The following is a 19,833-nucleotide window of genomic DNA, read 5'->3' as shown; positions in this document are numbered from 1 at the left end:
CTTTGTGCATTAAAATGAATAAAAACACATGGTTTCATGCATAGTTTAACAGACACAAGGGTCTAAATATGTTCCAAAATAGCTGCCATTTTGGAGTGTTAACACCTTTATCTGATTTTATCCAAGGATATGAATGAAATAATAACAATTTAAAAAACTATACAGAATACAAAGAATACATAATGAGTACGATTTTGTCACAACTATGAATGTAGTATATATGAAAGTTAGATCAACAAAGAACTCTAAAGGCTGTTTTATACTTATGCGTAGTTTGTGTTGTGTGCGGCACTCGCGAACTGATAATTTGTGCGGAATGTTGCTCAGGTTGCGCAGGCCACATAATTAGATTTTGTTACTGACCATTATAGTTCTAAATAAAGCGCTTCGCTTGTGCCTTAAAAGCAAATTAAAGTTGGCTGTATTATGTATCCAGGTAGCCAGAATAACACAAGACAGAGTTAACCAGACAGAAAACACAATATAATACATGACTACCTTCATTCATATTTCCAAACCTACTAAATACTGCACCAATGACCAAAAAAATGCTCACCTGGATGTAACTTCTTGCAATGAAGACATTCAGCTGACAAAAGCGCTTTTAGCCGCATATTTAACGTTGGCTATCGGTTTGGTGAATCAACAGTTATAACCTGTTAGCCAGAGCCGTCTGCCAGTGACTGCGGCGTATGCGGGCACTGGTTGCTAACTATGCACTTTTAAATTCTTGGAGAGGTACGCGACATGAACGCGGATGTGGTCTGCAAGCTTCGCGTAAGCCGCACATTCCGTACAACCCCTATGCAGACCCGTTTTTATGTGTACTCCGCAGAACTATAAAACAGCCTTAAGAATGAAAGTCATGTGGGCATAATCACACACTCCTGACACAGCATTGTGATATAAAGTTGATATGTACAACCAGTCGTCTGTACGGAATTCCCACATGGTTACAATGGATTCTTAATCCTGATTATGGACCAGATCTTGATGCAATACACTCATGGCACAGAGGGCTAAATAGTACATATCTTCATGAAATTATAGAAGAATGAGGCTGAAAAAAACATGCCAACATGTGATATTCTTCTGCTGAAGATGTATCACCAGTATACATTTATATCCATTATTTTGTACAAATTATTGGTATTTAAGGTGTTAATAACTTGGGTTGACCTTGCAACCTTACAAAAACAGTGAAACTCTTTTTTTTTTACTCTATTTTCCCCCAGAGATACAGACATCTGAAAATTATGCCTCATTAAAAGGCAGCCATTTTGGATGAACATTGATCATTTATTTCTCAATAACAATTCGGCATCTGGAGCTATATCTTCAGGTTTAGTCTTTACAAATGGGTAGGGAATTTGTTAATGTTAAAAAGGAAGGGAGTCTGAGCAACAGGCCCAACAGCCTAGTCCATTTCCAGCAGAATGACTCATCTGACATCAAATTATTTATTTATTTACCCAGGGTAGGTTCGCTGAGCACGGATGCTCCTTTGTAGGAACGCCCTGCTTCACACTCACACATTCACACCTGGGAGCTGCCCAGTACACCCAAAATCCTCTATTGTTGGCCACTGAGCAGCTCCACTGGAGGGAGAGGACATTTTTTAGCCAATTAAATCAGGGGATGATTAGGTGGCAAGTTTTTGTGAGAGCCAGATCTGGGATTTTAGCCAGGACACCGGGGAACCCCCTACTCTTTGTGATAAGTATCATGGGATCTTTAATGACCACAGTCAGGACCTCGGTTTAACGTCTCATCCGAAAGACGGCATCTCCTACAGCACAGTGTCCCCGTCACTGCACTGGGGCATTGGGGTTTATTTGACCAGAGGGAAGATTGCCCCCTGTTGGCCCACCAATCCAGCAGCAACTCAGTATTCCCTGGTGGTCTCCCATCCAAGTACTAACCAAGCCCACACTTAGTTGGCTTAGTTGGCCAGTTGGCAGAAGCAGAGTGCGTGGTGGTATGGTGAGGATTATGGCGAAGCCAGAGAGAGTTTGGATCCACCGAATGAGACACAAGCTCCCCTGGAAGCCCCAAATATGAAAATGGGGGGGGGGGGGGGGTTTAGGGACACCGCTGAGAAAGTACTTAAAACATGCTAGTTCCACATGTTTTTACCTCTGGGATCGCACTTCACCAGCACCTGGGACAGCAACCGAACATCAAAGCCAAGACGTGTGTGTGAATGTGTAAGAATTTAAAAAGGCACTTCTTTTGATCTTTGTGTAGGAACGGGTTGTTAGATACATCCTGTTTGTTTGCCTTGCGTCTTCTAAAGTACAAGTTCATTTGCTCCTTGAAGCAAATACTTTTTGTTACTTATCTTTGTAGTAATTGATATTCCTGTTATGTTATTAACGGCTTACGCTACTTTTGTGTTCAGGCTGGCAGGATTTAATTTATTTTGCGGCATTTAATTTCCTTTATATCAATGCGTTAAAATTTATGAATGCAACTATCACAACTTAGTTATTTCACATGTGTATTTCATAGCTTGTGATTTATAGTACATACAGTGGGTCAAAAGTTTACATACACTTTGTTGGAATTAGGTCGTGTTGTCTTTTAATTGCTTAACTTGAATCAAATGCTTGGGGAAGCCTTCCACAAGCTTCTCACAATAATTTGCCGGAATATTTGCCCATTCCTCCTGACAGAACTGGTGTAACTCGGACAGGTTTATGGGCCTCCTTGCTCGGACATGCTTTTTCAGTTCAGTCCACAAATGTTCTTTGGGATTCAGGTCAGGGCTTGGCGATGGCCATTAAAATACTTTCACATTGCTGTCTTTAAGCCATTTTGTTACAACTTTGGAGGTATACTTAGGATCATAGTCCTGTTGGAAGACCCAGTTGCAACCAAGTTTTAACTTTTTAGCTGACGTCTTGAGGTGTTCCTTCAGTATATCTAGACAATCCTCCTTCCTCATGATGCCATCTATTTTCTGAAGTGAAACCAGTCCCTTTTCCAGCAAAACACCCCCACAACATGATGCTGCCACAGTTGGGACGGTGTTCTTTGGATTAAAAGCCTCAGCCTTTTTCCTCCATACATAGCGTTGATCATTATGGCCAAACAGTTCAATTTTTGTTTAATCTGACCAGACAACACTCTTCCAAAAGGCTAGGTCTTCGTCCTGGTGATCACCTGCAAACTTCATAGATACTTTGGTAGCTGATGCCTCCAACTCCTTCACCAGTTCCTTTGTTGTCTTGCAGTTCAGTTGAACCTTTTGGACCAAAGTTCATTCAGCCCCGGGAGTTAATATGTGCCTCCTTCCTGAACGATGCAGTGTCGGTGTGGTCCCAGGATTTATATATTTGTACGCAATGGTTTGTACAGATGCTTGTGGTACATTCAGTTGTTTGGAAAACAAGGAGGAATTGGACATTACATTAATTTCTGGAATCTTCCGGACTGTTTAAAAGTGTATGTAAACTTTTGACCCACTGGAATTCTGATATAGTGAATTAAAGATTAAATAAATCTGTCTCTAATCGATTGTTTAAAAATTACCTCTGATGTGAGCAGATGTAGATGCTCTAATTGACTTGCCAAAAGAAATGTATGGTAACATGAAATGTGCAGAGTTGTGAAAAACTGAGTTTGAATATCTTTCTCCTGGGTGTATGTAAACTTTTGGCCTCAACTGTATATTGATTTGCCCTGACTATGTTAGAACTTACTTGAATATTTTAAGTTGTAAAACTGATACGGCAGCAGACACTATTAATTTACTATTGCATGTTGGCTGACTCCTTGATTTGTAAATGACTGAACACTTATAGCTCTCAAACATATAACACAGCTTGAATTATTTACATTGAATATTTACATTTTGTTTAGCATCTGGTTATTTATTCACTTTGATATTGAATGAATGAATACGGTATTGTTTGTTAGAATACGCACAGGTTCCGGTCTGCCATTTCAGCGTGCTGGTTATACAATTGATTTATAAATGCTAAAGTTTATTCCTTTTCCTTTTGTCATTCATCTATATACTTTTCCTTGTTCTGTAAAATATTGAATATGATTTGAATACCTGTGAATATATTATAAAGATTTTTTTCTGTTTGTTTATTTAGAACCATGGTATAAAAATAAACATGGAGTAAACTTAAACGTGGATCAGATCCTTTCCTGGTGGGTTTCAATGCTCTAATTCGAACTGCCTTCAACAATACCCCATAGATTACTTCTTGATTTCTCCATAGCCAAATGTAGCTATGGCACAAGAAATGTTAACTCAACACACAAATCACTGAGTGTTTAATATACCCTTCGTTCAACAAACATACCACCTTCATGGTTACACGCTTTTTAATTTTATAATAGCCTCTGAGCATTATCAAACTTATGTAAGGAATTTATTGCAAACAAATTATCTGTAGTACTTTCTTTGGCAGAAGTAGTGTCTTTATTGATATGTAAAGATTGATTAAAAAAAATATGCTGTGCATATACTTTCCCTGCTCAACTGCTGTTATTCAGGACCTGTTTCAAAGCTGAGATTGCTTAAATCACTGCAGTCTCCAAAGTTCTGAAAATGCGCATTGTGGAACACTATCTGCTAATGTCTACCTTCAGATGAGGGGTTTAGGCGGCTGCACTGCTGTTTATGGCATTGCCAATCACAATTGCAACAGCAAAGCGATTATTTTCTAAATTAAATGTAATCAAGAGCTACCTGAAGAGCACCAAATGGCAGGAGAGACCTGAAAGAAGTGGCTATACTTTGTATCAAGACTGTTAAAGCTTGGGAACTGAACGCACAGGAGATTTGTGTCATTTTGCACAAGGCAAGGCTCGCCACATGCCCTTCATATGAGTTGTCTGGTTTCTGGTGTGCTGCCTTTATAATTAAATTGAGCCACTACCATGGGTCTCAATAATTGTGTGAGGGAGGGATGGAATGGTGAGCTCCCCAATTGACACATTCTAATATGCACACTGCATGTTGGTGCTAAATAGGTCAGTTCCGTAAATGATAAGTGATATTTTTAACTGCATGCATTCACAGCTAGTAAATTTATCAGGTAGCTCCTTAAAGCCAGATGGGAATTTCAAATCATCGGTAGTCGAGAACAGAGGTTTAGAGAGCAAGGCAAGCGTTCACTCACAGGGTTGTCCTCGTCATAGTCCTTCCACTCTTGGTAGAGTTCACGCATGTCCACCAGTCGGTTCTCCATCTTCTCCATGGCCCAGATCTGCTTTCCCTTGCCTTTCCTGCGCACCTGCACCGCTGGCTCACTCAGCACTGCGTCTCGCTGTCAAGAAATGAGCACTGACATTGAGCACACTCCAAAGCACTGACACGGAGTATGCTCCATAAGCACTGACACGGAGTACGCTCGATAAGCACTGATTCTGATGCCTGATTTATACTTTGTTTCATAATCCGTTCAACAAGTGTCGCACTTCTAGCTAGTGAATGTTACCTATCAATGTTGTGACTGATTTATTTGAATAAGTTTGCACCTGAAGACAATTCCCCTATAATGCACCAAATGCTGAGATATTACTAGCTAACGTGAGCATGGCGCTGTCTGTGGAAGAATTTCCATATCATGGCATAATAGTGGAATTTTTCTCTAAGCCAAGGAAGATAAAGTGCAGCATTAAATCAGTACACTGTGTTAATGATGTTCTAATGTATTCCAATGGTCAGAGTTGTTAACAGTAATGTACATGGTGCATAAAACCTCAGTAAAGCAGCAAAGTAATTCCAGGTATCACTTTTTATTCCCTCCAGTAGCAATGCTTATGAAACAAATGACACCAATAACTCCCTGTCATTTCAATTTAATGTAATGTCATTTAATTGTATCTAAATATTTTTATTGAATGTTCTAAAAAAATCTTCTTTGTCACTTAAATTTGTAACATTGTTTAAGATCATCTGTATGCAATTGTGGAGTCTTATAATGTGACACAGGTCACAGCTTATTGAACACAATAAATGCATAGTATTAAGTGATCCTCTCCTTATGATCATTTTGTTTTAGGTCTTGACAATACAGAGAGTGAACAAAAATTTGCAGATCACTTGCTGCACCAACCAACAAAAGATGGTATTGAGCATTATGTGAATACAATGTGCTTATATTCATTTAATATCGTCAATGTTGGAGCTCAACTAATGCACTCTTAATTGCTTTATTTTTAATTTATTTTTAAATTGCAATTAAAAATACCAGTATTACTACACCTGTGTAGGCTTACGCACCGTATGCCACTAGTTAAACCAAATGCTGCCACAAGCCTATTTCTTTTCTTTTTTCAGGGCTAAATAAACTAAAGCGACTTTGAAATGAAAGCCCATCACAGAACTAACTGTCTGTGGTCGAAGTTCATGCTCCTTTACAGAACCATTTTTGTTTTGTTTGTTTGGTGCTGCAATCGTTGTTACTTTTGTGTTTTCCGAACCGCTCTCCACTGGTGTGGAGGGTCAATAAATGTACACTTTGAAGCCTCAACGAGTATTTGTATAGACACTTTTGTATGCAGTGCCGTGTTCGGATGTTTGATGCCACATACCTTCTCCCACTGAAGAAGCGAGAGCAAGAGGGTGAAGTGCATGGCCAATGAGATGAGCACACAGTGCTCATGGAAGTTGTAGTGTCATTTAGTATCAGCACAAATTGACTTAAAGGTGTATTATGTAGGATTTTGCAGGCCTTCCTAGACTCTGTGTTTGTAATCAAATAAGTCTCCTCAACCCCACTCACGCCACCGTTGAAGACACACCCTCCAGCGCTACAAGCAAAATGTCAAGCGAAGAGGTGAGGTGGACAGAGATATAGAAAATAGCATTTATAGCAACATGTATGATTCCATATAGATGGTAACAGGAATTAGGCAGTGTTAAAACAATCTGAGTGCACCCCTTAGAGTGTGGGAAAATCATATGTGACGGGTGGTGGAGAAAAGGTCCGCAAGCCGCAAATCTTGAAATCGCGCTAGGAGGCAAAAAAGGTTTTTTAAAATTTTTTTTACTGTTTATGTTTTTTCCATGTAACGAAAGTTAAAGTGTTGAAGAAGTCACTCAATTGAATAAACAACATTTTTAGGGTCACTAAATACTTATAATTTGTCAGCAAAGTCGGCTTGTTTTAGTGATTCTTACAGCCGGGTTTTGGAGGCGTGATGGGGGTGCAGTTTAATTAGCATGTTTGATTTCGTTGGCTATTGTCACTTTGTTTCGGTCAAGCCACCGCCCATAAATAAAGCCGTGTGGTAGTAGCCTATGTTTGTTTACTGTGTGAGGTTGCTAAAATGGCGGACGCTCAATCAGTAGGTGAGAGTATAAGCTTTCTAACGATGCATAACATGTCTAATTTTGCTTTTGGAATAGCGTTTTATAGGTTAGCGTAACCGAACATTTTCTTACCATGGCATTCGCTCTATATGGTAGCATTAAAAGACGTTGCACCTAACGAAACGTCGTAATTCCTTGGAAAATACCATTATTATTGAGGACTTCTGGGCATAGCTAAGCCATATGTTTGCTGATAGACCTATCTGACATCGTTTTCTGGAGCAAAACAGAAGCGGATATAACTTTGATCGTCATTGATTTACTGTCTCTGTCTCCATCTACTGAACATAGATAAGATTTCATCATTGCTATGTAAGTATTACTGCTCAAAATATTTCGGTTATTACGTTATTTTAGAAATTGAGTGTCTTTAAATAGGTTAGTGGTATTATGTAATGTGGATATTTCACACTGTAATGTAAGCGTTAGTTAGTAGTGTAATGGTTTTTGTGACGCATACAACAGTGATGAGGAGAATGTTGAAACATTGCCAAAACGTGGTGGACGGCTGAAAAATGTTTTTATATCGTCCCATTCCCATACAAGAAAACATAGGAGTGTACAGAGTATAGAAATAGGCTACATACAAGAGTTAATTATTCCACATTTAGGTACTGTGCAGCATTGTGTGACTATATGTTTGCATTATGTTTAAATTATATCTGTATGTTTCATCTTAAACCTTCATAAGGGGCTCATATGCTTTACAATGGACAAAAAGCATTATATTCCTTTTTGGAGAGATTTTGGATTTGTTTCTGGACCCTTAGCTATTTTAGACCAGTGTTAATAATTTAGACATTGTGGGGAGATTTGGAGATGCTGGGTACACTGCTTAGTTTTTGCTTCATCGATCTTTAGTAGTTCTACATATCCACCCTTAGATTTTATGAACTTGTGGTCAAGAGGTTTTTGATCCAGGACATGTATACTTTAACCCCCACAGAGCCAGGGTTATCACAGACTACCTCCAGAATGTGGGAGTAGAGAGAATAGAATGGCCTGCCAACATCCCAGACCTCAACCCAACTGAACACTTGTGGGATCTGCTTGGGCGTGCTGTACGTGCTAGAGTGACCAACGCAACCACGTTGGCTGACGTGCAACGAATCCTGGTTGAGGAATGGAATGCCATCCCAAAGCAACGCGTGACCAGGCTGGTGACCAGCATGAGGAGGAGGTGCCAGGCTGTTGTGGCTGCGTATGGTTCTTCCACCCGCTACTGAGGCTCATGACTGTTTGTTCAATGAATAAAGCATAAAATTAGCAATATGTCTTGTTTGTCCCTTGTTACTGATAGAGAGTTCAATCATCCAATAAAAATGGTTTAGTTATTTCTCAGCATACTGATGGATGGGGATGGGACGATATGAAAACAATTTTCAACCGTCCACCACGTTTTTGCAATTTTCCAACACTCTCCTCATCACTGTTGTATGTGTCACAAAAATTGTTACACTACTAATAACTAACGCTTACATTACAGTAGGGCTGCCGTAATTAGTCAACGTAATCGATGACATCAATATTTTTAACCCACACATCGTTTATTTTTTATTTTTATGAATTTACCTTTTTGATTTCTAAAACGCTTCAATTCATTATAACAAATGTTTTTCTTCAATATCACTATGTAATTGCTGCGTGAATGTCGTCAGTCGTTTTTGGCTCCAGTCATTGGTTGGCTCCAGTCAACGCTACAGTTTTTTAAAAAATCATGGCGGCTGCAACAGAGTCTGACTCGGTTGCGAAAGAGGTTCAGTGTAAAAGTTTCCAAAGACCCTAAGATATGCCAATACAGCAGTGAAAACGCTGCTCATTGAATAACGAAATAAACTAGACAAAGTTTTAAAAAATTATATCTACCATGTCATTCTACAGTCAATATCTGGGACTAAATATTGATACATATGCAACCTTACCATTGGTTAGAGATGTCCCTTTTGAGACTGAGTGTTCATATATTGTCTTGGACAATCCGTTTGTGAAATTGGTGATGCCTGGGTACCTTCCAAAATAGCTGTGCGTAATACCACACGTGTTGTTTACGGCGTTGTCGCCCTTTTTAGAAAGCTTATACTCACCTACTAAATAAATGAATAATAATAATAATAATAATAATAATATTCCAATAATACAATAGGGTTCCACCAGCTTCGCTGCTTGCACCCCTAATAATACCAACGAAAACAATAGGGTTCCTACTTCAGACTTTAGGACTCCTAAAAAGAAAAGAAGCAGCAGCCCCTGGTGTCATCTATCTAAAATACCCGGCTGGGTGAGTGGGAGGTCCGAGCAGCCAATGACTGCTTGGAGGGCACACCTTCATATTACTACCGTCTTCCTCACCGAGGGTGGGTTTCAATATGTCCAGTAAAATATTAGACAAATTAGATCAGGTTGGATAATTATCTAGCTGTATAGGGTAATTGACCACAATAAATTACAGATGGTTTTCAGAAAGTATAATCCAGTATCTTCGTAGTTTGGCTTGATACAATCATAAATAATGTATAAATAGGAAGTACGTCAAAAGGTGGAAAATTATAAAGATAAAGGCAGTGTTTGGTCTTCCATTGATAGAGTGCTGGATAAGGTTATCTGCCATTTAGCCTAGCTTGCTAATGTTACTGCATAGTTGTTTGGAATAGCAATACTACAGCAAAACAAAAAGTAAAAAAATCCCAAGAAGTACTCGTTAATGTTAGCCATGATTTTGGCCTAGAGCTAGTTTCACCAAACGTGAGTCTAAGTTTCGGTATCTGTACGGCTAACCCAGCATAACGTTTATCATGTGCAATATCTAGCCTACCTAATGGAAGCTCTATTTATACTTCCTTTCGGATCTATCTTATCTTTTGTTATTTTAGTTTATTATTTCACTTATTGTTTCAGCACTATGTTTTCCCTTCGCATAGTTACACAACTATGTTTAAAGGCTACCTAAGCATTTAATTGGTAGTTAACTACCTATTTGCTATAAGGTTAACAGTGCATTTGACAAATAAATGTTTACCTCGGCACAAAAGTAGCTGTGTCAGTCAAAAAGTTTTATTCACAACAGACACTTTACCAAGTTTGTCTTTGGCTTGGGGAATGAAATAAAAATAACACCCCCCCCCCCTCCTTCAAACATTCAGGACAATGCAAGTATGTTTTGCAAATTCCTCAACAGCAGCATTTAACCACCTACAGAAGCTTTGCAACTTGTAGCTAAAGTATTTTTCAACTATCAGATATACTATTGCAGACAGTGTTTGAGCAATATGCTGAAGGAAGCAGTACATAGCAACTGTTTCTAAGCAGGGATTGGTGGACTGCAGTGTCAATCATACATTAGCTAAAGGTCAATTACATATACTTTACTCCACAATCTTCAGCATGAATTTTAGAAGATAACCATACCAAACATGACTGCTTTAAATACAGGTTACAGGGAGATAATGAATTACTTGCTAGTAGTGTGGGCTAGGAAACTCAGGAATGCATTGCTGTAGGCTATAACAAAACATTGGATGCACTGGACTTCAAGCTTTATTCAGACTTGTTGGGTATCGGAACTGTATTTATTAATCAAATGAAAAACATGTTTTCAGTGTACAAAAATGCCAAGTTACTCACACACAGCCGATATTGTTTCATGTAACTTTGATGATATTAACACTTTTAATGGCAAGCCTAGATTTGAATTAATGACTTATAGACAGTGCTTTATAGGCTGTGTGTGAGTAACTTGGTATTTTTATATGTTGAAAATGTTTATATTGAAAATGTTTTACATCAGATATCATTTATTTTTGTACTATGATAATAGTGATAATAGTAATTCATATATATAAATGTAGGCTATGACAGACATGCATAAACATAAATCTACGCAAACGCACATAGCCTACATTCTGAAAGAAACACAAAGGCATGGATTCAATCATTTTTCCTTTACCATGAATGACAAATAAATGAAAGTGTATGTCATATTTTTAAAAAGGTGTTTTTAATGGCCGACTGTACACGACAGACCTACTAATCATTTGTATGTCGGAAGAGGATCTATAGGGCTAGCTAACATTAATTTAGAAACGTGCCATTGCAGCTGTGGTAGCTATAGTAGCCTAGTTAAAAAGTATTTATCAGTAGAGGCGCAGCGGTGAATGTGAACTATTCATACAGGCTACCTGGCATGAAGTCATTATCTTGCGGCAGTTTCAATATGACCAGTACGGAGACCTACCAGACCGAATTGCAACACAGATGTTGCTGGCTCAATTTCAGAGCCATCTGTAGTGACGTTATCCACTCAGTTAGCAAGGCAGCTAACGTTAAACTCAATGAATAAATGCCAAAAGTGGAACTGTCTAAAGTGTGGGCATATTTTATTTGGATTTCAGAAATATAAATGAGTTTCCTGCAAATATTTTACAGATGCAAAAGCAATAGTTTAAATGTTTTATTTTTAGTTAGCCAGCAAGTCAGTGTAATGAGTTAGAGGTTTGCTTGAGTCCGAGGGGGATTTGAAGCAGTCTGCCACCCATCCAAAAAGTTCCAAAGAGAAACGTGCTACTCAGCGAGCTACAATTTTTTAACATGTGCACTTGTATATATGTCCATTTTGTGTGCGTATCCAATGTTTTTCTCACAGTGCGCAGGACTGCCTGCTGCCACGGGCTATGCAAATTGTGGTCATTCACTCATTCATGGACGACCAGCAAGGGACGTTTGGTAGGATGCATGCGCAGGTGGTGCTTCGTTTAGTAGGATGCATGCGCATGTGCATCTCCCAAAATCACCACTTCGAATGGCACGACATTTTTAAGCACAGCTTTATCGCCTAACATTACTTTAGTTAACCCTAACTTGTTAGCATTTTGCCTACTTTATTTAACATAGCGCGTACCACCGATACAGATGTATGGACACACAGAGGACAACAAATAACATTACAGAGGTGAGGTGTTAATCCCCCCTCAGTATCATCTATAGCTTTGATTGTAAAATTGTGGCCATCTGGCGTGAGGTATCTGGACTTTCAGAAAGGGAAAGTAGAAGATCATTAAGCACCGACACTGACCACTCTCCAAAATGTGAATATGCACACATGGACACACACTAAAACACAAAAAAAGCACATAAACACTTCCACCAAGGGCCGCTGTGTGGCTCATTTGGTTAAGGCACCATGCTGTGCTGTAAGGATGAGCCCCAGTTTCAGATCCGGATCGTGCCAGTGCTGTACCCAGTATCTCTATAGGACGACAATTGCATTGTCAAGGGTATGGGTCGGGCCAGTTGGTTAGACGTCTCTAGCACCTGTGAACTGCACGTCAAAGCTGCAAATAGAAAGTCTTCCCTCAACTTCACTTAATACAAGCTTAGCAATAGTTTGGACAGTGAAAAGAAGCAGCTGGTGACACTGGCAGTTTCGGAGGAGAACTGCAGATGTCTCCCAAATCAGTAACAGCGTTCGTGAATGAACACAACTGCGGTTGCAGATAATTGGATGTTCAAAATTAGTGTGTAAATTGGATGTGTTCAGCCCAGCGTTGGGCACCAAATTTATAAAAAATAAATACAAATTTTAAAAACCTAGGCAGAGGATATGGGAGCTGTGGGGCAAGGCCTGACCTTCTTGTTGGCATTGAGGTTGGCTGCAGGGATCTGCAGCGTGACACGGTACTCTGTCCTCTTATCCAGCTCCTCTGCGATGAAGCCAGCCTCCTGCACCAGCAGGTTTGCTCTGACGATCTGTTCTCTCAGCTTCCGCAAGCTCCGTGTCAGCACCGCTTCCCTGAAATACAATCAACATTACTCAAACACTATGGAATAAATCATCAATATAACTCAAAAACTACACAACAGACGATCAACATTCAAAGCTATTCAATAAACTATCAAGATTACTCAAACACTATGCAAAAAAGCACTATGCATTACTCAAACCTTAGGCAATAAATCAACATAACTTAAAGGTGCAGTATTTAAGTTTGTTGGAGGAACACTGTTCATACTTCGGTAAATTTCCCTCAAATATCAGATATCAATAAATGAAAAGGTCTAAGAAAAAAAATCCAGTCAATCAGCCAATCCAAATTTTACCACGCCAGAATCTTAATAACCAATCAGGACAGCTGTCTGCCTGCCTCCTGTTGCGCATTCAGAGCACTGGCAGAGCAAACAGGTGGGTGGGTCTAGGGAAACACAGATAACAACAAAGCAGAGGTAACGTTACCTAGACCTCCAAACGGCCAAAACTCTGGTACTAGTTTCAAAGCTTTAAAACGATGTATTTTTTTTTTTTAAACCATTCTTGCAATTTGCAACGGGCAATCACTCCTAGTTAGAACTTCCAAAGCTTCTCTGTTGGAAAGCTTCTACAGTCCTCTACAGGATAAGAGTAATCAATCAAACCAGAATTAACTAAAACAAGTTGTTCTGGTCTAAATACTAAACATGGGGTTTTGCGCATGGCCATTGTAAATACCTAATCCCGCTTTCTATTTGCATGTTTATTTCTCAAAGGGATTGTTCAAGACAGTAAATGACCACTGAATCTGTAAAGGAACATCTACACATGTAAAATCAATGGGAAGACTGTATACTTATTCCATATTTAGTCACATATATTGATAGTAGAATTATGGTATAATTCCACAAAAATTCCTAGTTTAGTCCGTCATTCAGTAAGCAGCATTTCTCACTGCTGTATTGGCATACCTTCGGGCTATTGTTGGATTTATGATTAAGTACAAATTTTCTGTGGTGAAAGAATATTTTTATGAACTCCCAGATAGATTGTATTGTCCAGTTTGTCATACTTGGGAGGTGTAGTTGCAGCTGAGATTGCAGGGACAGGGTGCTTGTTAAATAGACGACCTACATGACAATGGTGGCACTTAGAAAATCCATATTTGGCATAGTTGTCATGTGTTATCTACTAATAAAGCTAAAATACAGAGTTTGTTGTTTCCTCTAATAGTTTGGTTGCAGGAACACTGAATATCTGAGTTGAGCAATCTCAGAATGCCGGCATACTGGCCACTAGAGAGCTTGAATGAAAGAGTCAAACACTGTAATAAATTAACATGAAACAAATAAAACAAACAAATTAACATAACACAAAACATAACAAGAAATCATTACACATTGTCACCATGACAGGACAAATAAAATAACAAAACCTCAATTTAACACACACAAGCGATAATCATCAACATTACAAACATTAGCTCACATGTCAACATCATCAACATAAAACACCCACACACACAGAGACACATGAGCATTTGCAGTACAACACCACAGCCTCGCCCCTATGCTGACATCACCCCCAGGCAGCTGCGCGGCTCACCTCTCCTCGCTCCACTGGCGTAGGCGGTTCTGCCCACTGGACGAGGAGATGGAGACCCCTCCCAGAGTCAGCCTCTCCATGCTGCGGTACTGCTGCTGCAAGCCCTGCGGCGACTGCAGGGACTGTGGCTTGTCTGTGGTGAGTCGCCTGCGCAGCTGCTGCAGCTCCTGCTCGTACATCAGCCGTTGACGCTCCAGAGCTGAGCGCTTCTCTTCCTCGTGCTGTCTCTCCAGGCTCTGCAGCACGGCCTGCATGGGGTCTGTCACCCAGGAAAAGGGGAGAGAGGGAAGGGACCGAGAGAGAAACACACTTCAAAAGGGAAAGAGTACTGCATCTAACTACAGACATGTCCACATAGAAAGTTCTAGTTACAGTTAAAATGGCAAGGGATACTGACCTGTTTATAGATGTTACAGAAGTTCCTTCTCAGCCATTTGAAATGTAACTACCAACATGTCCTTATATGGTTGTGGAGAGCCGGGGTTTGGGGACTGCTACCATAATCAACCATAATCATAACCTCTAAATTTTAACAACCTCTTTTTAAATAGACATTTTAATTTAATCTTTTGATTTACCCTATTAATGTTCCCACAGAACAGTAAATGTCCCATATTCACATCACAGAACTTTTTTTTCAGATCAACTATGGTCGGGTGCACACAAAAGGATATCACAGCCAACTGGGGCGTCCCAGACAAATTTTTCAAGATCAGAGTGAAAACGACACATAACTTCCAGTTATGGCGGCCATGTAAGAAGACGCGTCTCACACTGCTCTGCTGCTAGCTACTACAAATCCTACTGAAAATACTAATTTGCGACAAAACTTCATAATATAGTGAGTGTGGATACTGTAATGCCGAAGGTTGGCAAATTAAGTACAGAAAAGAGAAAAGCGTCAAAGCAGCCGAAGCTAACTGACTATCATGCTTGTGGTGAAACACAGAAAGCTAACGAACACATGGCGGAGGAGGTGGCCAGCGGAGAAGGGGAACTCGGAGGCGTGAAGGCAGACACAATACTGGCTGCTATAAGCTCCATGAAAACAGAATTCAGAGTTTTCATCAAGATTTCATGGAATTATGGAGAACATGAGGAAGGAGATAAGCGATTGCACTGAACGAGTGTCGCAGGCAGAATTACGAGCGCCGAAGACAAGGTAACTAACTTGCAAAATAAAGTACACATGCTGGAGTCAAAAATAAAAGTCTGGAGGATAGGCTCTTGGACTTGGAAACCAGATCTCGATTGAACAACCTGAGACTAGTAAACCTGCCGGAGGGTGCCAAAGGACGGGATCCATGTTCTTTTTGGAAAAATGTATTCCAGAAGCACTGGATGCTGCAGCTCTACAATCCTCAGTTGTTCTAGAAAGGGCGCACCGAATCGGACCAAGGAGGGACACCAAGGCGCCACCAAGAACACCAATAATGAAGTTTTTAAACTATAAAGACAAGCTGGCAATCTACGGTTTTACTCAGACTTAGCTGCGGGCATACACCAACTGAGGAAACAATTCGACCTGGTCCGCCAGGAATTGCGCAATCTAGGGATTCGTCATGGAGTGATTCACCCTGCGAGACTGATAGTAACACATAAAGAACGAACCTACACCTTCAAAACCCCAACCGAAGTACAAGAGTTTATTAAGAAGATTCAGAAGGACGCCAGTGGGAGCTAAATACAAACTACTAAAACGGTAGAACATTTAAACATGGCAGTGTATGCGATCTGAAACACTGCACTAAAACATGACTAATCTAGTAAACCAATGTTTTGAATTTGCATATATTAGCACTTTGTAAGCAACTTCAGTCACATAGTACTCTCACACGCATACACATCTAAGTATAGGCAGACATGCATACATTTGCAAAAACATACACACTATACACATTGAGCTATTAAACATACACATTATGATGGTGTTGTAATTAACGTGAGACAAAAAAATATCTCACACACACATTCACAGGCAGACATACGCATGCAAAACACATACTAAACACATTATACATATGCAGCCATTAAACATATACTTTAAGCTTATGCTGTAATTTACATGTAGGCCAAAATATATCACGCACACACATTATATTTACAGGCAGACATACGCATGCAAAATTTAGGTATTGACAAATTACTTTATATACAAGGTGTTCGGGGATGAATGAGGATTTTGAATTATCATGTTTTTTATAGATCCCCTCAGTTTCTTTGGCCTGCAGTGGTTTGCATGGACTAACTTCTGAATCATCATTAATGAAACACCGTTTTCATGGTATTTACATTTCACGTATCCCTTTTTGAATTAGGAGATGGATGCCTCTAACTTAGTATATGTGTATATATATACAGTGAGCACCATAATTCATTGGACAGTGACACATTATTTTGGTTCTGTACTCTAGCACTTTGAGTTTGAAAGGATACAATGACAAAAAGGTTGAAGTGCAGACTGTCAGCTTTAATTTGAGGGTATTTTCATCCATATCGGATGAACCGTTTAGAAATGACAGCACCTTTTGTACATAGTCTGCCTATTTTAAGGTACTAAGTATTTGTTTAATTGGCTTCACAGATGTGTTTCGTTAGGCAGGTGTTTTCATTTGTGTCGTTAGTGAATGCAGAAGAGAACTGTTGATGTCTAGTCTTGATTCTAGACTTTGCAATTGCCTTTGGAGATTGTTGTTGGGGTGTGACAACATGAGGAAGACAGCAGTGTCGACGCAAATTAAGCTGGCTGTCATAAGGCTCAGAAATGAAAATCAATCAGGAACATTGCAAAAACCCTGGGCATGCCCAAGTCAACAGTTTGGTTCATCATTAACAAGAAAAAAACAACTGGTGAACTCAATTATGTCAAAAGACCCTCTAGACCGAGGAAGACCACTGTAGTGGATGACCGGAGAATACTCTATACGGTGAAGAAAACCCCCCTGACAACAGCCCAACAGATCAAAAACACTCTCCTGGATGCAGGTGTAGATGTGTCAAAGTCTACCATACGTACAAGACTACACCAGCAAGACTAGAGGGTACACTACAAGATGCAAGCCACTGATAAGCCTGAAGAACAGAAAGGCGAGATTACAGTTTGCTAAAAAGCACCTAAAAGAGCCCCAAGAGTTCTGGAACAAAGTCTTGTGGACAGATGAGACAAAGATTAACATGTACCAGAGTAATGGAAAGAGGAAAGTGTGGAGAAAAACAGGAAATGCCCATGATCCAAAGCATACCACCTCATCCGTGAAACATGGTGGAGGGGGTATGGCTGCCAGTGGAACGGGCTCACTTGTCTTCATCGATGATGTGACTGCAGACAGAAGTAGAACAATGAATTCTGCAGTCTACAGAACTATTTTATCTGCTCAGATAAAACCAAATGCCTCCAATCTCATTGGACGGCACTTCATCATGCAACAAGACAATGACCCGAAACATACTGCTAGAGCAACAAAGGGGTTTTTGACGGCCAAAAAGTGGAAAATCCTTGACTGGCCGAGTCAATCACCGGATCTGAATCCAATTGAACATGCATTTTACATGCTGAAGAGGAGAATGAAGGCAAAAAGTCCCCGAAACAAGCAGGAACTGAAGGTGGCTGAAGTACAGGCCTGGCAAAGCATCACCAGGGAAGATACCCAGCGTCTGGTGATGTCTATGCGTCGCAGACTTCAAGCAGTCAAAGGATATGTGACTAAATATTAAAAATGATTACTTTATTCTACATTATGTTGAACTGTCCAATATTTTTTGATGCCCGAAAATTGGGGGGACTACGTACAAAAGGTTCTGTCATTTATAAACGGTTCATCCGATATGTATGAAAATATCTTCAAATTAAAGCTGACTGTCTGCACTTCAACCTCATTGTCAATGTATCCTCATTGTCAGTGTATCCTCATTGTCAGTGTATCAAAGTGCTAGAGTACAGAACCAAAATAACAGTGTCACTGTCCAATGAAATATGGTGCTCACTGTATGTATCGTATTCAAAACAATACGGTTTTTGATGTAACCGGTGTTTTTCTTATTTTTCTTATTAGCCTGCCTAGCCTTTTTGTTATACACATTGGCCTAAGACAGGTTTTGGTCATTATTTATTATATAATTATTCAATTATTTATAAGCTAATTTACATATATAATTGGCTATTATGATGTCACGTTTATACTTGTTTTATATTTCCTGTTTGTCAGAAGAACTTCAAGACACTGAGGACGGCTTAGGCCGAAACATGTCTGTCTCTTTGTCCAAATAGGAATAAAATACGCTGAAAATGATTTTGTTGCGTAGACATTTATAATTTATATCTCATTCATTAAGAGTGTGGGCTCCCATCTTTCCTTTCTATAATTATCGTTGAGAAGCCAACGCACCAATTTATTTGTTATATAGTTTGTTAAAACTTCTTTGAGCGCACAGGTTGGTAATTCTTTTTTTTTCTCAAAAATCCAAAAAATATTTGTGGGATTTATATGGAACAACAGGAGGGCAAGACTTTGTTTGTCTCTATTGTACTTACCATTTGATCGAGGGGGTCTAAAATGTCCAAACTTAATGTGGTACTACTGGGCTACGCAGCTGAGAACTGTTATGTTCTATTTTTCAACAAATGATTCTCCTCATTGGAAATGGAATCTCACGGTCTAAAATTACCTCTTCCCTTATATATACTCAGACACAGTAGAAAAACTATGGAAACAAACTAAAAATCTAATTGTAAAACACATGACAAAGATATGGTACGATGTAAAAAAATATTTAAAAGAACCACATTCATTATCACAATTTAGTCCAATATGGGTTAATCAGTTCTTTGTACCAGGAAGAGCAGATGCAACATTTAAATTATGGGACTCTAAGGGACTTAAAATGATTCAAGACCTTTTTTTGCCAGACTCAGATATTATGATGTCTTTTGATGAGCTGAGGTCTAATTTCAACCTTAATAGAAAACATTCACGTACGTCCAGCTTAGAAGTTTTGTTAAAGTAAATCAAAATAATGCACTTACCAGACCCCTACACTTACCTTTGGAAAAAATGATGATAAAGGACAGTTTGAGAAAGGGTATCATATCAGAGTTTTACAATTTGCTGACATCTTACTCATCTGAAAATTCACAGTATAAGCTGAAGGC

The 19,833-nt window shown here is 39.4% G+C and overlaps 1 protein-coding gene across 4 annotated transcripts in view; it reads right to left on the bottom strand.

Moving 5' to 3' along the window:
* The window catches only part of kif13bb (kinesin family member 13Bb), a 212,980-nt gene that overhangs the window by 93,422 nt on the left and 99,725 nt on the right, over positions 1-19,833 (bottom strand). For all 4 annotated transcript variants that reach the window (XM_035422856.1, XM_035422854.1, XM_035422853.1 and 1 more), the window contains exons 18-20: positions 14,685-14,943; positions 12,962-13,124; positions 5,142-5,288 (exon numbers count right to left, since the gene is read on the bottom strand). In XM_035422856.1, the coding sequence (XP_035278747.1) occupies positions 5,142-5,288; positions 12,962-13,124; positions 14,685-14,943 (569 nt within the window). The remainder of the gene's footprint in view (positions 1-5,141; positions 5,289-12,961; positions 13,125-14,684; positions 14,944-19,833) is intronic.

The sequence above is a fragment of the Anguilla anguilla genome, chromosome 6, assembly GCF_013347855.1.
Source record: "Anguilla anguilla isolate fAngAng1 chromosome 6, fAngAng1.pri, whole genome shotgun sequence".
Lineage (NCBI taxonomy): Eukaryota > Metazoa > Chordata > Actinopteri > Anguilliformes > Anguillidae > Anguilla > Anguilla anguilla.
Note: the sequence above shows the minus strand (reverse complement) of the source record. Positions and strands in the feature narration are given on the sequence as shown.